The 16,293-nt window shown below is 44.5% G+C and overlaps 1 protein-coding gene across 1 annotated transcript in view; it reads right to left on the reverse strand.

The window, feature by feature from the left end:
• Positions 1–770: 770 nt before the first annotated feature.
• Positions 771–16,293, reverse strand: part of rnf11b (ring finger protein 11b) — a 67,340-nt gene continuing 51,817 nt past the window's right edge. Inside the window, exons 2-3 of the mRNA XM_072510907.1 lie at positions 5,872–6,041; positions 771–5,195 (exon numbers count right to left, since the gene is read on the reverse strand). Of these exons, the coding sequence (XP_072367008.1) occupies positions 5,024–5,195; positions 5,872–6,041 (342 nt within the window). The 3' untranslated portion in view covers positions 771–5,023. The remainder of the gene's footprint in view (positions 5,196–5,871; positions 6,042–16,293) is intronic.

Below are 16,293 nucleotides of genomic sequence, written 5' to 3' on the forward strand. Positions count from 1 at the left end.
ATGATGAACGTTACTTGTGCAATAGTTGGGAAGTAGTTTGTAATCTGAACCTCAATTCCTTCTAAACACTGCAAGCTATACATTTATCGTAAATTAAGATCTCCTTTGTTAACAATGTGCACTATGGATTTGTACATGCCGACACAATCACCAGGTTACCAACATGAAGGTCACTACATCTCTGCTGAAGACCTACGGACTATAATCCATGAGATTTACATGTGATTATCCCCCCCACCCCCAACCAACCGTCAAAAGTAATGCTACTTAAAGCATATTATAATGGAGGTTGCAATCTGAATGACGACCAGATAATGGCTCTTAAAGCAACTCTCGATGTCTGGCAGGAACCCTCACCCTAAGGTAGTATATGCAATTCTGAACTACTTCAAGGATGGCCTTCCATACATAGTCTCAAAAATGGCTGCCATTCGAAATCAAAATCCAGCAACTCTGTTAATGATAGGCAAACTTGTAATTTTGCATATAAATATCTTAATTTCCTATGGATTTTAGACTAGTCTTAGTTAACTAATTAATAGCTATGCAACAATGGGTGTTTATAAATACAAATAATTGATTTGGCTCCAAGTGAAACAACCGGTTTAAGTCAGAGCCACCAACCTGATTTCCTTGACGTCTCTGGATAAGGTGCATCAATCTAGTCAGAAGCTTTTTGTTGCAGTCAGTAAAAGGCTTAATTAATAGTGAAGCAATCTTTTAAATTGACAATGCAGTGGAGGGGCTCATCACAAAAAACACATTCAAAATTACTTTTTAGTATTGCAGTTTTTAATACCTGCTGTCTTAAACAAGCCCATAATTATACATGAATCTCATCTTATTGGAATGTGCGATGCTCTATAAATTGAATTACTAATCCACAATTAGACACTAAAAGTTAAGCTAACCAAAGTAAAAGTATGTTTTTACCCCTCTAAAATGCAATGGTTACAACCAATGCTGAAAGTGGAATGTCTTGTGCAGTATTTTACCAATAAAAGCACTGCAAGGTTCTTTACTTTTAAAACAAAATAGGTACACAACTAAAGAGGTTTAAACCAAACAAAACACTTTGCAACTTAAATTAGTATTTCAAAATGTCAAGAATCTAAACATTGAAAAAGCATAATATTTATTGAGACAAGTTGATTACCAATAAATAAAACCAGAACAAATTTAACACATTGGTTATACAACTTGTAAAGAACTTTACAACGTTCTACATTTCAGCAAGTTGGAGTAGATAATGCAATAAAACAGCCTACAATGTGCATAGAAACATTTCATACCATATAGCCAGGAAATTTGTTTCTCACTTTTGAATATTCTGAAAATTCAAGCAAAAATCATTCCACCAAATCTGATGTCCAAAAATTTGTCATGTCACATTTCCAAAGATTCTCTATTACTCAGTAAAGGTATTTTGACTAAGAGTGTTAAGGAAGTCATGGGTAAGCTCATTAAAATTGCTGGCTACACAGTTTATCACAGTAGTAGGCAGGTATTATCAACTTGACAAACAAATATTTTGAACTAAAATATTAACACAATTGAAAGTTAACGATCATCTTCCCCCTCGCGCCACAATATAGTCAAAAAGGTGGATCATTTTTTCACTCTAGGATACATTTAAAAGCTTCAACTCGAGCCCACTGAGCAGCTGTAGCTAAGGTGGCACCAAGCCAAAAATAGACCCAAAACAAGCAGTGTTCAACTCCACTCATTTTCAGTAAGCTTTGGTTTTAAGCAAATAAAATATCTAAATTAGTGGGGTATATTTTGCTGCACACAAAATGCATGTGCTTTTATGGGGCTGTTCAGAATCATATGGCAGTATGTGGAAGATACTATTTTTAAATTTTTATGGTCATTTTGCTGGTGGTGTAGTAGGGCAAACGAAGGCAATAGAACACAATCAAAACGTAAACTGGATTCATTCTCAAGAGTTATCAACTCTCAGGTTGAGGTACAAAAAATATTTTGTTCAACGCAGATTTTACTGGAATGGCAGGAATTTTTAGAAAAATAATTGTTTTCAGGGTGGGCAAAGATTATGATCAGGTTGCTCATGAATTAATTATCGATTTAGTATTTTCTCAAAAACTGTAGTGAAGTCCACACCCACTTAATTGCCAAGAAAAATGATGTAGAAGTACAGAGCAAAAAATGTATTAAGGGAAAGAAAAAGGTTGCTTTACTTAAAACCCACGCTGCCGAGCCATTCAAGGGGATAGGCCAATTTTTACAAACTTGGGAGTATGTAAGAGTTTTTTGAAATAGTATTAAAACAAAATTGGTGTTAGAGCTGTTAACACAAGTGCCTAGAAACATACCACCGCTAAAAGTCTATTCAACTCACCATTGTTGCATAAATGTGTAATATGCCACTTATAAATAAAATGGAACACTCAAAAAGTTCTGTCAGTTTCACACACAATACTCTGGATTACTCCCACATATCTGTGCACCTCTTAAGTGCATACTAAAAATCTGAAATTTAAACATAATTATAGTAAAAGTGTATGGTTATTAAAATGTTTGTGGAATGTCATAAAAGAAACAGCTGTAAATACTATGGTTTCTCAATTGAAAATATTGCACAAATACAGGTCTTCCTTTACACTGATTTAAGACCGACGGCTCTTAACCATACAGTGACATCTATTGCAACTTGTGTCCCTCAAGTTACATGGGGAAATGTTTGAATTTAAATCTTACTTCGCAAACAATGCTAGACCATTAAAGCTAGAGTCTTTAAGCTGCTTTGAACAAACAATCTTCCCCTCGAACTATTAATTTATCTGAGCACAGTTTCCATTAATTTGGAAAACCTGCAAGTCAGCTAATAGTACTCAAAAATTTGAGAATCTTGAATGAAAAAGGTGAATGAAGATTTTGAAAAATACATCTCTGCCTTTACAAGAAGCTCTGCACACCACTGGAACTACTCTATTCTTAAATGCAGTCTAACTATTCTTTAAAATGATCAGAGGTGTATCCCAAATCAATTTTTTGAGCACCATGCTAGTCTGGCTCATAACAAGACATCATTTCAAAAGACCTAAGGCCATGAGTTCCATTTGTAATGGAAAAGAACTGTGCAAAAAAGCTTAAATTCCTACTTCTTTGTGCCAGTGTTAAAGATTTATTTATTTATTTATTTTTTAAAAAGGAAAACTCCAGGTCCAATTATATGGTTTTTCTTCATTTCACAATTTGATCTTTTTGTAACTTTAAAAAAAAAAGAGGCACAATTTTCATGAAAAAGTATCTGCAAACTTTAGAAAATGATAGGGACAAACTGCATTAAAATATTGCATCTTACCACTTACATGTGATCATAGGAAGAGGGTTCACAGGCATCACCTTTCCTCAATGTGCTTGGCAAGTACCTTTTCATGAAGAACGTCCCTTCAACCATCCCACTACATTTTTGTATTTCACATTTCTTAATGGTAGACACAATTGGAATTTGATTAATGTCTATTCACTAATAATCTAAAGCTTCACAGCTCCTTGTCCTTGCAACTAGTGCCAGCCAGATTAAATACATTTGAATTGTGCCATGACTTCAGTTGGGATGGTGCAAGTCGATTACAAAGCTGACCAACTTAAGTAAACACTGTACTGCATATTCTATCTTAACATGTACAAAGAAAAAAGTACTGTGGAATTGAATTTTGACCTCAATGTTTTACAGACAACTACCAAATTTATACAGGACCAATAACCGGTTTCAGGTTGCAAAATTTCAATTTAAAATAGAGTTCAATCATTGTATCCAAAACCATGAAACAATTATATTGGTTCACTACTCATCTGCAATGTGCTCTCCAGGATTTTGCACAGAAAGTAATCTTTCTTTCAAGACAATGGTCCACAGGCTCAGCACTCTGTTATATCTCAATCAGCATTGACATTGCTTGATGGACAGTGGGAGATATTATTGTACTATGAAGTCTGTCTTCAGCATGCATTTAGTACCACTACATAGTTGAAGTGAAGCCAAATGATCCTTCAAAAAAAACAACGGTAGTAAACAAACATTTTAATCTTTTGCACAATTTGTTTGCTATACTGGCACCTAGAGTTTTCCTGTAAACAAAGCCCTGACCAAAATGTTAGTATCCCAACAAATCATTTTTGGGGAAAAAAAGACACAAAATACTAAACAAAACATACTGCAGTATAGAAACAGTATCCTTTAAGTAGGCCAAAAAACTAGATTTCATAACTTGAATCAACGTTTCATTTGTTACATGCCAGCAAATTATAAACTTTGCGGTAGTGAAACACTTAAAATGATAATATATTACTGCCACAAGGAAACTGAAGACCCAACATGCCAATCTTTGCAGAGGCTCTTTTGGCTAAAGAGGTGCTAGAAACATTGACCACCGAGGCACTAGAAATGCTAACTATCTACACAAAACCACACGCAGGCACTCATATATGCATTTGTATATACATATGCACACATAAATTAAGCTCCAGATGTAAAGATTAAGATTGCCTCAAAATTATTTTAAAAGGTGGATTCCCCAGATAGCTTCCATACCAAAAGCAAGTAAGCACCTGTTGTTCCTGAGTTCTGCTGCATGGGATACCTTTGTAACCACCGATTTATGTGAAAATGGCTTTCCATGCATTCAATATAAAACAACTATGAACAGCCATTATAAGATAACAAAGAGGATACTGTTGCTTTAACATGCAAGTACGTTACTGCATCATTGTTTTTGTGCTCACGTCACAAAACTACTGGTCACTTCAAACGTCTTAGCCATCTTTGTTTCGATACACATGTGGTCAGGGCTTTGTAGATTACTTTATTTTTTATAACAGCATTTAAGTATTACATACAAGTTTTTAACAACTGCAGTCATGAGTTATCATCAGTGTTGTACTTAGTACATGATCGCATACAATCAGGGTTCTCCAAATCTCTGACTCTTTGGCTCAATTGTAGAGATCAGGATTTTCTTTTCCACGGTATCTATATATAGAAGGCAAAACCTTCTCAGTTGGTCTCATATGAAGAAAGCAATGCAGCATCCACTGGTTCCATACATGAAGGACAGGTAAAGGATCGCATCAGCCAGTCATCTATACAGTCCAGATGATAAATATGCATGCATGGAAGAAACCTAATTGGATCACCATAAACAAAGTCCATCATACATATAACACACCTGAAAGGCAAAAAAAAAAAAGCTTTGAAGTACACAAACTAGTTTATTGCACACAAAAAGATAGTTTATAATTTTATCCAATTGTCTTGCAAATGGTGCTTTGAGACCATTCAGGATACCATTAGAAAAGCAGTAAATTCTCAATATGAATATGATGTGAAACATTTCATTGCTGCCAAGAGATAAATCGTAACTTGTGGGTCTGAATTCCAGAATGGAAAACATGCCGATCAAGCCACAGGACAAAATATGCACAATAAAAGGTTAAAATGAAGAACAGATCAGAAACAGTTAAAACGATGGACAGGAAATGAGGAAGTACAACAGGGAGACGGGAACTCAGATTTGACACTGCAATGGTTGAAAATCAGAATTCTCCAGGTTAATCTGAAGCATAGCACTGGTAAATGTTAAACAAAGACATTACATCACCAGTGTTTCTTGAAGGGGAACATAAAGCAGAAGGTGGGGAGGGTTCGTTCAATTATTTTAGCAATGGTTTCCAATTTTAGGCACATGACATTACTTTTAAGAATGGTTCTGTACAAAGAATGGGGTACAGGAAGTTAATTGCAATGACAGTCTAATAGAAAAAATACTTTGTCCAGCAATCTTGGGCTGAGATCAAGTGAACTATTTTAAAGATTTTTAAAATTAGAAAAATTTCAAGACTCACTCTCTAATTTTCTTTTCCGATCCATCTCTTCCTGGGTCGTAGATCCCTTTGGGGAGGTGCTGAATGAGGCCTATTCTTTGCGCTATTCGGATCTGTTCTTCTTCGGTAAGTTGAGTGGCTAGCCGGGTCTGACTTGGAGTAGGATGGTAAACAGGAACCTGAACTTGTTCCTAAGAATAGTTGAGAGGAGAAAAACATATTGTAACAAAGTAATAATGCTTCAATTAAGGTGCACTAACAACTCTATGATACTAATACAGAATATAAAATTGTTATTTTATTACAAGATTCACATGACCACTCACATTGAATCATCTGTTGAAAAAGCCCTTTATTTGTGCATGATATCCCCATAGCTTCCTATCATTGGAATGAGACTGTGCAAGTGGCTGCATAAAATCCCACAGCACTTTTCTAGATGACCTGGGGATGTCATCCTCAATATTTATGCCTCAATCAAGATCACAACAAAAAAGATTACCTGTACATTATCTCACTGCTGTTTGAGTTTGCTGTGTGAATATTGGCTGCCTCTCCCAAGCAAACCTGTCCTGCATCCAAGTGCTAATTACACAACAGTTGTTCCACTGGGCAGGACACGCAGTTTGTATGGTGAACACCTGACTCCCAAAGTAACTGCTCTGCTCGGAAATCAGTTGCAGCAGGAGACAGCCAGGAGGACAATGAACACTTTTAGGGATGTCCTCAAAGCATCTCTTTTTTTAAAAAAAACAAACAATTTTTAACAAACCACAGTACAAAACCAATAAAGTATAAAGAACTGGAATCAAAAAGCAACCGCCAACGTCTGTCCCTCCAAGGCCCGCCTATTTAACCCCCTACTCTTATACTACCCTAATACCCCCTCCCCCCCCACTCCCGACGACTAATTCTCTGCAAAGAAGTCAATGAATGGTTGCCACCTCCGGGCGAACCCTGACATCGACCCTCAAGGCAAACTTGATCTTTTCCAGGCAGAGAAAGCTCACCATGTCGGTTAACCAGGCCTCTGACTTCGGAGGCCTAGACTCCCTCCAAGCCAGTAATATCCGTCACCGGGCTACCAAGGAGGCAAAGGCCAGAACATCTGCCTCTCTCTCCTCCTGAACACCCGGGTCTTCCAACACCCCAAAGATCGCTACCCCTGGACTCATTTCCACCCTGTCTTCAATACCCTGGACATGACATCAGCGAACCCCTGCCAATATCCCCTAATTTTTGGGCATGCCCAGAACATGTGGACATGATTCACTGGTCCACCCGCACACCTGACACACTTGTCTTCCACCCCAAAAAAAATCTACTCACTTGGGCTGCTGTCATGTGCGCCCGGTGCACCACTTTAAATTGGATCAAGCTGAGTCTTGCACATGTAGCGGTCGTGTTGATTCTGCTCAGCGCCTCTGCCCATAGGCCGTCTTCCATCTCACCCCCCAGTTCCTCCTCCCACTTATGCTTCAGCTCTTCTATATGCATCTCCTCCGCCCCCATTAATTCTTTGTAGATGTCGGAGATGCTCCCTTCACCCACCCATCCCCTCGACACTACCCTATCTTGAATCCCTCTTAGTGGCAGGAGTGGGAAGGATGATACCTGCCTGCGCAGAAAGTCCTGCACCTGGAGATAGCTAAAATCATTCCCTGCTGCCAACCCGAATTTCTCCTCCAGCGCCCTCAAGCTAGGAAACTCCCTTCCAGAAACAGGTTCCCCATCTTCTCAATTCCCACCCTTTGCCATACCTGAAATCCCCCATCTAGGCTCCCAGGAGCGAACCGATGGTGGTCACATATTGGGGACCAAACCGATGCACCCACTGCACCAACGCACCTCCTCCACTGACCCCAAATATCAGGGCCGCCGCCACCACCACGGGACTGGTAGAATATCTCACCAGCGGAAACGGCAACGATGCCGTTATCAGCGCCCCCAAGCTGGTGCCTCTTGTAGCCACTTAAATTGGCCAACTCCCGATTTAAAATGGCAAATGGCAAAGGCTGATGGGAATGATGGCCAACAAGATAAAAACCAGCAGCTGCAGGTTGGCTGTGTATTTACCTCTGGAGAGGCCAGACAATATCGATACCAGCAACCATCAGCATAACAAAACAACAGCCATCTGCACACTAATGAGCAATCCCCGGGAACAATAAGCAACATTTAAACACAAAGCAAAACCAGACTCTTCGGCGCCAGCAGAAGCCTACACAAAAGGAGGTGAACAACCACCTCAAGACCGCCCATCGATCAAGGAACCGCTCCAGCATTGGAGAAAATCAAACCAAGCGATTGGGACAAAGTCCAATCACTTGGGACCAGGTACAGGGTCTGCCCCGAAAGGCGGGAAGCCCCTGGGGACTATAAGAATTGAGCCCCAAGTTCAAATCGCTCACTTCTCTTCCTCTTCGCGCTCTTCGTCCTGCCCGGGTCACCCAGCAACAACGAACCAACATTGACCGTGACCAGAGCAGCGAAGATCGAACTCGTAAGTTTAATTCATTGCTCGCTACGAGACAGGCGCTCCTAGCTACCAATCTGTACCAACTTCGAATCCCGCAGGCTCAGAACCCGACCGAAAGGCCATTTGTTTCCCTGACCTGGTAGGTCAGTTCCAAGTTAAGTATAGGCCTGTTAGTTGTAGAAGTAGCTTATTTGTGCATGAGTAGCGATTACTGTACATAATAAATGTGCTTTGATTTAAATCTTACTAATCGGTGTATTGGATTATTGATCATTACTCGGACTTGAACCTCGTGGCGGTATCATAAAGATACCTGGCGACTCGAGAGCAAAGGTAATAAAACTGAGCAATTGAACTAAGGCAAAGTCAGCAACACTCTGCATGAGGCTGCCTCCATCCGCTCCCAAGCCGTCCCCGTCCCCACTACCCACTTCCTTATCATCGCAATATTGGCCACCCAGTAATAATTACTAAAATTTGGCAGGGCCAGCTCCCCCCGTCCCCCCGATTCCTCTCGAGCATCACTTGTTTCACCCGTGGGGACTTACCCACCCAAACAAAGCCCAAAATAATTTTGTTGATCCTCTTACAAAAGGACCGCAGGATGAAAATCGGGAGGCATTGGAACACATAAAAACCTTGGCAATATCGTCATCTTAACCGACTGCATCCTCCCCGCCAGTGACAGCGGGGCCCATCACAGAAGCTCGCCCCCTCATCTGCGCGCCACTTGTAGCCCCAGATATCTAAAATTGTCCCCCACTAACTTGAACGGTAACTCCCCCAGCTGGCCCTCCTGACCTCTTGCCTGGACTACAAACATCTCACTCTTCGTCATATTCACTTTGTATCCCGAAAACCGTCCGAATTCCCCCAGAATCGCCATAATCTCCCTCATCCCTGCCCCCGGATCTGCTACATGTAGGAGCAAGTCATCCGCATATAGCGATACCCTATGCTCCAGCACCCCCCTAACCAGCCCTTTCCAGCCCCTAGAAGCTCTCAGATCAATTGCCAGCAGCTCTATGGCTAACGCAAACAGCAGTGGGGAGAGGGGACATCCCTGTCTTGTCTCCCGGTGCAGCCTAAAATAGTCCGAGGTCGTCTTATTCGTCCTTACACTGGCTTCCGGGGCCTGGTACAGCAGCCTGACCCAGTCGATAAAGCCCCTACCAAACCCAAACCATCCCAACACCTCCCATAGATAGTCCCACTCTACCCGATCAAACGCCTTTGTCGCGTCCATGGCCACAACTACCTCAACTTCCCTTCTCTCCGGGGGCATAATAATCACATTAAGCAGCCTTCTTATATGAAGCCTTGACAAATCCGGTTTGGTCCTCCATTATCACCTCCGGCACACAATCTTCAATTATGGAGACCAACACCTTGGCCAGCAACTTGGCGTCTACATTAAGCAACGAGATCGGCCTATAGGACCCACATAGCCCCAGGTTCTTGTCCTGCTTCAATATTAACAAGATGGTGACCTGTGACATCGTAGGGGGCAGCACCCCTCTATCCCTTGCCTCATTAAAAACCTTAACCAGCAACGGCCATAATATCCCCGAAAATTTCTTGTAAAATTCCACCGGAAACCTGTCTGGCCCCGAAGCTTTAACCGGCTGCATCGCTTTCAAGCCCTCAGATATTTTTTCGGCCCTAATCGGAGCCCCCAACTCGCCCACCAGGTCCCTACCCACCCTTGGGAAAGTCAACCCGTCCAGAAAGCGTTTAATCTGCTCAGGCCCATGGGGGGTTCCGAGCGATATAGTCCGCTATAAACGTCCCTAAACGCCCTGTTTAGCCCAGCCGAGTCCCCTACCAGGTTCCCATCTCCATCGACCACCTTATCAATCCCCCTGGCCGCCTCCCTCTTCCTCAACTGCTGTGCCTGCATTCTGCTGGCCTTCTCTCCAGATCCATACAGCGCCCCATCGCCTTTCTAAGCTGCTCCACTGCCTTGCCCGTGGACAGTACCCCAAACACAGCCTGCAGCTTCCGGCACTCCCTTAACAGTTCTGCCCCTGGGGTCACCGCATACCTCCTGTCTACTCGTAGGATCTCCTTGATCAGTCGGTCTGTCTCTGCCCTGTCCGTCCTGTTCCTATGAGCTCGGATTGAAATCAACTACCCTCTCACCACTGCCTTCAGCACCTCCCAGACCACCGCTGCTGAGACGTCCCGTGTCGTTGACCTGCAGGTAGTCCTGCATGCACTTCCCAACAAGCCACGTCCAATCGCCACTGCCACTCCGGGCATTGGAAGCTCTCCTCACTGGCCTGCAGTTCCACCCAGTGTGGGGCATGGCCCGAAATAGTGATGGCAAAGTACCCAGTGTCGACCACACCCGCCAGCAGATCCCTACTCAAAATGAAAAAAAATCGATCCGGGAATACACTATGTACATGCGAGTAGAAAGAAAACTCCCTAGCCGTCGGCTGCCTAAACCTCCATGGGTCAATTCCCCCCATCTGCTCCCATGAACCCTATCAGCTCCTTTGCCATCGCTGGCACCCTCTCCGTTTTCGAGCACGACCGGTCCAGGCCGGGGTCAATAAACGTATTAAAATCCCCTCCCATCACCAGCTTATGCGAGTCCAGATCCGGTATCTTCCCCAGCATCCTCTTGATGAATTCAACATCGTCGTAGTTCGGCGCATAGACATTAACCAATACCACCTTCCTCCCCTCCAGCTTGCCGCTCACCATAACATAACAGCACCCCCGTCCAAAACTATACTGCCCGCCTGGAATTGCACCCGCTTATTAATTAAATCGCAACCCCTCCAGTCTTGGTATCCAACCCCGAATGGAAGACCTGACTAACCCAGCCCTTCCTCAGCCTAACTTGACCCGCCACTCTCAGGTATGTCTCCTGCAATATTACCACGTCCGCCTTCAGAGCCCTCAGGTGCACGAACACATGGGCCCTCTTGACCAGCCCATTCAGCCCTCTTAGCGTTCCAGGTGATCAGCCTTGTTGGGGGGCACCGCGCCATTCCCCTTTCTGGGCCCGCCCCCCCGCCCATGCGTCGCGCCGCCATCTGCCCACCTCCAGGTAGCCCTCACCCCCTACCTCCTCTCCATCCCCGAACCCAGGTCCCTCCCTCGTCAGCAGAGTAATTCCCCCCACCCCCCCCCCAGCAACATCACCTTATAACCCAACCCCTGCCCCGTATTGAACCAATACACACCCCCCACTGTGCTTCCATGGACTAGCTCACCCAGCTAGCCTGGTGACCCTCACCTCCGGCGCCACAAAGTCTCCCACCTATTGTTCCCTTCTACCCCCCCCCACCCCCACCCACCCACCCAGCGAAACCACTTCCCGCATCAAACCAAAACCGAACAATCTTCTAATTACCATAGGAGACAGCCCAAGAGAGACAGAGAACTCCCAAGAAAAACGCTCAATAATACAATTTAAAGTAATACAAAATAAAAAAAGCCCCCATCAACCCTCCTCATCGAAACACCAAAAAACCCAACAAAAAACCAATATCTTTTACTCCCCCATCTTCACCCAAACTTCAAAGACAAAAAAAAGGGCAACAATCAAGCCGTATATACATCGTTCAAAAAAACAAAGATACCGCCGCTCAAGTCCAAAAAGTTCTCAGTTCTGCGCCAGACCCTTCTTGGCAAAATCCATCGCCTGCTCGGGCGACTTGAAGTAATGGTGCTGGGTCCTCATGAGTGACTGAGAGGCATGCTGGGTAGAGAAGCCCAAACTTCACTTTCTTCTTGAACAGGATCTCCTTCACTTGCCTGAAGCCTACCCTCCTTCTGGTCATCTCCACGCTCAGGTCCGGATAGATACGCAATATGCTATTGCCCCACTTGTAGCTCCTGGTACGTTTGGCCTACTGGAGGACCCATTCTGTTTCCAAAAATCTGTGGAACCTAACCACCATCGCCCCTGGGGGGTCCCCCGGCCGTGGCTTCCTCGCCATCGCCCTGTACACCTCCAACGGTCGGGGAAAAGCCCCCTCCCCAGAAGCTTCTGGAACATATTTACCACAAAAGCGCTAGCACAGCCCCCTCAGGAAGACCGACAATTCTTAAGTTCTGCTGGCGCGCGCTGTTCTCCAGCTCTTCCACCTTTTCTAACAGCCTTTTCTGCTGATCCTTCAGCATCCCCAGCTCCACCACCGTTTGGTTCTCCTCCTGGTCCGCCAGCGCCTTCTCCAACTTTTGGATCGTCCGATCCTGGGCATCCAGCCTACGTTCCAACCGATCGACCGACTCCTTTGTTGGGTCGAGACAATCTTGTTTCTGTCTGGCGAAGCCATCTTGGATGACCTGCATCAGCTCCTCCATCAATGGCTGGGCCGGCACAGCAGGGGTCCGAAGCTCGGCCATGTTAGCTTCAGCAGCCACTTCTACCCAGCCCTTGCTTATCCTTCTATTTCTTCCCTTACAATCCCATGGGGTTCTCCATTCCATGCACCGTGTGGATCCAGTGCTTAAATGCCCACACTTTCAAAATCAGAACTCAAAGCCACGAAAAAGTCAGGGGAAAAGTTCCAAAAGCCCAGCCAGAGCGGGAGCCACCAAGTATGCGACTTACTCCCTCATTGCCGCCACCGGAAGTCCTCCTCAAAGCATCTCTGAAGAGATCAAAATTCACCAGTGTTATGGGCCAAGGTTTAGAAAACTCCAAAAGTATATCATGGAGTTCACCTGACCTACAACTGTTGATTATGGTTACGATAAGCACAAGCGCTTTCAGGTGTTATTCAACAGAGGCCTTAAGCACGTTTAAGGAGGGCAGAAATGGGTTATAAAAAGCTGGGGAGGGGGAGGGGGGTGGGGTGGTTGGAGGTAGAGGTAGAGGAAGAACAAAAAGGAAAGGTCTGGGATAGGGTAGAGGACAAGGGAAATTAGATGACAAAAATGTCATGGAACGAAAGGCAAAAGATGTGCTAATGGTTATGGTCAAGAAACAAAGCATTCATCAAAAGGCGAGCAAAAAAACATTAAAAACAATTTATAACAGCACATGTCAAACAAAGGAGGGTCAAAATGGGCAGGAGTTACACCCTCTGCGACTTTCATCTCCTTCCAAAATAATCACCCTCTACCCTATCCCAGACCTTCCCTTTTGTCCTAGTCCCCCTCCCCATTTTTCAGTGTATAATCCATCAGAATTCTACCCTCCTTCAGTTCTTAAGAGTCATATTGACAAAAATGTTAACTGTTTTGCAGTCCAGAGATGCAGCCACGCCTGCTGAGTATTTCCAGTTCATTTTGTTTACACTTCAAAAAGTACTTCTTCGGTTGCAAAGCCCTTTGAGACATACCGTGGTCTTGAAAAGTGCTGTATAAATGTGCCTTTTTTGTTTAGTAGTTTGTTTTGTCTTCTGAAAATCTGAGCCAATTACTTTGATTCAGAAATTATGTAGAGGTTTGATTTGTTTGAAGTATTGCCCAGCAAACATTTAGCAACTAAAGTTCACGTTTAGAGATAATTGGATAAATTTTAAGAAAATGCTGAGCAGAAACCTCGACTTGGGAGATGATGAGACATATAAAAGTGACTCTGCCAGTGTTGTAAGAGAATTCTGGAGAGACAGTCCTGGCTTATTGAATTGCAAGAGGCTGGCTGAGCTGACAAGTGAATGACTATTCGATTTGAACAATGAAAGTGCAATGTTAGTGTCCCTGCTGATTTTACCTGCAGGAAGTGCTGCCATCTCCAGCTCCTCCATGACCGAGTTAGGGAACTGGAGCTGGAGTTGGAAGAACTTCGGATCATTCGGGAGGCAGAAGGGATCATAGATAGCAGCTTCAGGGAATTAGTTACACCAAAGATTGGAGATAGGTGGGTAACTGTAAGAGGGACTGGGAAAAAGCAGTCAGTGCAGGGATCCCCTGCGGTCGTTCCCCTGAGAAACAAGTATACCGCTTTGGATACTTGTGGGGGGGGGGGGGGGGGACTTACCAGGGGTAAGCCATGGGGTACGGGCCTCTGGCACGGAGTCTGTCCCTGTTGCTCAGAAGGGAAGGGGGGAGAGGAGCAGAGCATTAGTAATTGGGGACTCTATAGTCAGGGGCACAGATAGGAGATTTTGTGGGAGCGTGAGAGACTCACGTTTGGTATGTTGCCTCCCAGGTGCAAGGGTACGTGATGTCTCGGATCGTGTTTTCCGGGTCCTTAGGGGGAGGGGGAGCAGCCCCAAGTCGTGGTCCACATTGGCACTAACGACATAGGTAGGAAAGGGGACAAGGATGTCAGGCAGGCTTTCAGGGAGCTAGGATGGAAGCTCAGAACTAGAACAAACAGAGTTGTTATCTCTGGGTTGTTGCCCGTGCCACGTGATAGTGAGATGAGGAATAGGGAGAGAGAGCATTTAAACACGTGGCTACAGGGATGGTGCAGGCGGGAGGGATTCAGATTTTTGGATAACTGGGGCTCTTTCTGGGGAAGGTGGGACCTCTACAGACAGGATGGTCTACATCTGAACCTGAGGGGCACAAATATCCTGGGGGGGAGATTTGTTAGTGCTCTTTGGGGGGGTTTAAACTAATGCAGCAGGGGCATGGGAACCTGGATTGTAGTTTTAGGGTAAGTGAGAATGAGAGTATAGAGGTCAGGAGCACAGATTTGACGTCGCAGGAGGGGGCCAGTGTTCAGGTAGGTGGTTTGAAGTGTGTCTACTTCAATGCCAGGAGTATACGAAACAAGGTAGGGGAACTGGCAGCATGGGTTGGTACCTGGGACTTCGATGTTGTGGCCATTTCGGAGACATGGATAGAGCAGGGACAGGAATGGATGTTGCAGGTTCCGGGGTTTAGGTGTTTTAGTAAGCTCAGAGAAGGAGGCAAAAGAGGGGGAGGTGTGGCGCTGCTAGTCAAGAGCAGTATTACGGTGGCGGAGAGGATGCTAGATGGGGACTCTTCTTCCGAGGTAGTATGGGCTGAAGTTAGAAACAGGAAAGGAGAGGTCACCCTGTTGGGAGTTTTTTTATAGGCCTCCTAATAGTTCTAGGGATGTAGAGGAAAGGATGGCGAAGATGATTCTGGATATGAGCGAAAGTAACAGGGTAGTTATTATGGGAGACTTTAACTTTCCAAATATTGACGGGAAAAGATATAGTTCGAGTACAATAGATGGGTCGTTTTTTGTACAGTGTGTGCAGGAGGGTTTCCTGAAACAATATGTTGACAGGCCAACAAGAGGCGAGGCCACGTTGGATTTGGTTTTGGGTAATGAACCAGGCCAGGTGTTGGATTTGGAGGTAGGAGAGCACTTTGGGGACAGTGACCACAATTCGGTGACGTTTATGTTAATGATGGAAAGGGATAAGTATACACCGCAGGGCAAGAGTTATAGCTGGGGGAAGGGCAATTATGATGCCATTAGACGTGACTTGGGGGGGATAAGGTGGAGAAGTAGGCTGCAAGTGTTGGGCACACTGGATAAGTGGGGCTTGATCAAGGATCAGCTACTGCGTGTTCTTGATAAGTATGTACCGGTCAGACAGGGAGGAAGGCGTCGAGCGAGGGAACCGTGGTTTACCAAGGAAGTGGAATCTCTTGTTAAGAGGAAGAAGGAGGCCTATGTGAAGATGAAGTGTGAAGTTTCGGTTGGGGCGATGGATAGTTACAAGGTAGCGAGGAAGGATCTAAAGAGAGAGCTAAGACGAGCAAGGAGGGGACATGAGAAGTATTTGGCAGGAAGGATCAAGGAAAACCCAAAAGCTTTCTATAGGTATGTCAGGAATAAGCGAATGACTAGGGAAAGAGTAGGACCAGTCAAGGACAGGGATGGGAAATTGTGTGTGGAGTCTGAAGAGATAGGCGAGATACTAAATGAATATTTTTCGTCAGTATTCACTCAGGAAAAAGATAATGTTGTGGAGGAGAATGCTGAGCCCCAGGCTAATAGAATAGATGGAATTGAGGTACGTAGGGAAGAGGTGTTGGCAATTCTGGACAGGCTGAAAATAGATAAGTCC

This window comes from Scyliorhinus torazame, chromosome 7, assembly GCF_047496885.1.
Source record: "Scyliorhinus torazame isolate Kashiwa2021f chromosome 7, sScyTor2.1, whole genome shotgun sequence".
Taxonomy (NCBI): Eukaryota; Metazoa; Chordata; class Chondrichthyes; order Carcharhiniformes; family Scyliorhinidae; genus Scyliorhinus; species Scyliorhinus torazame.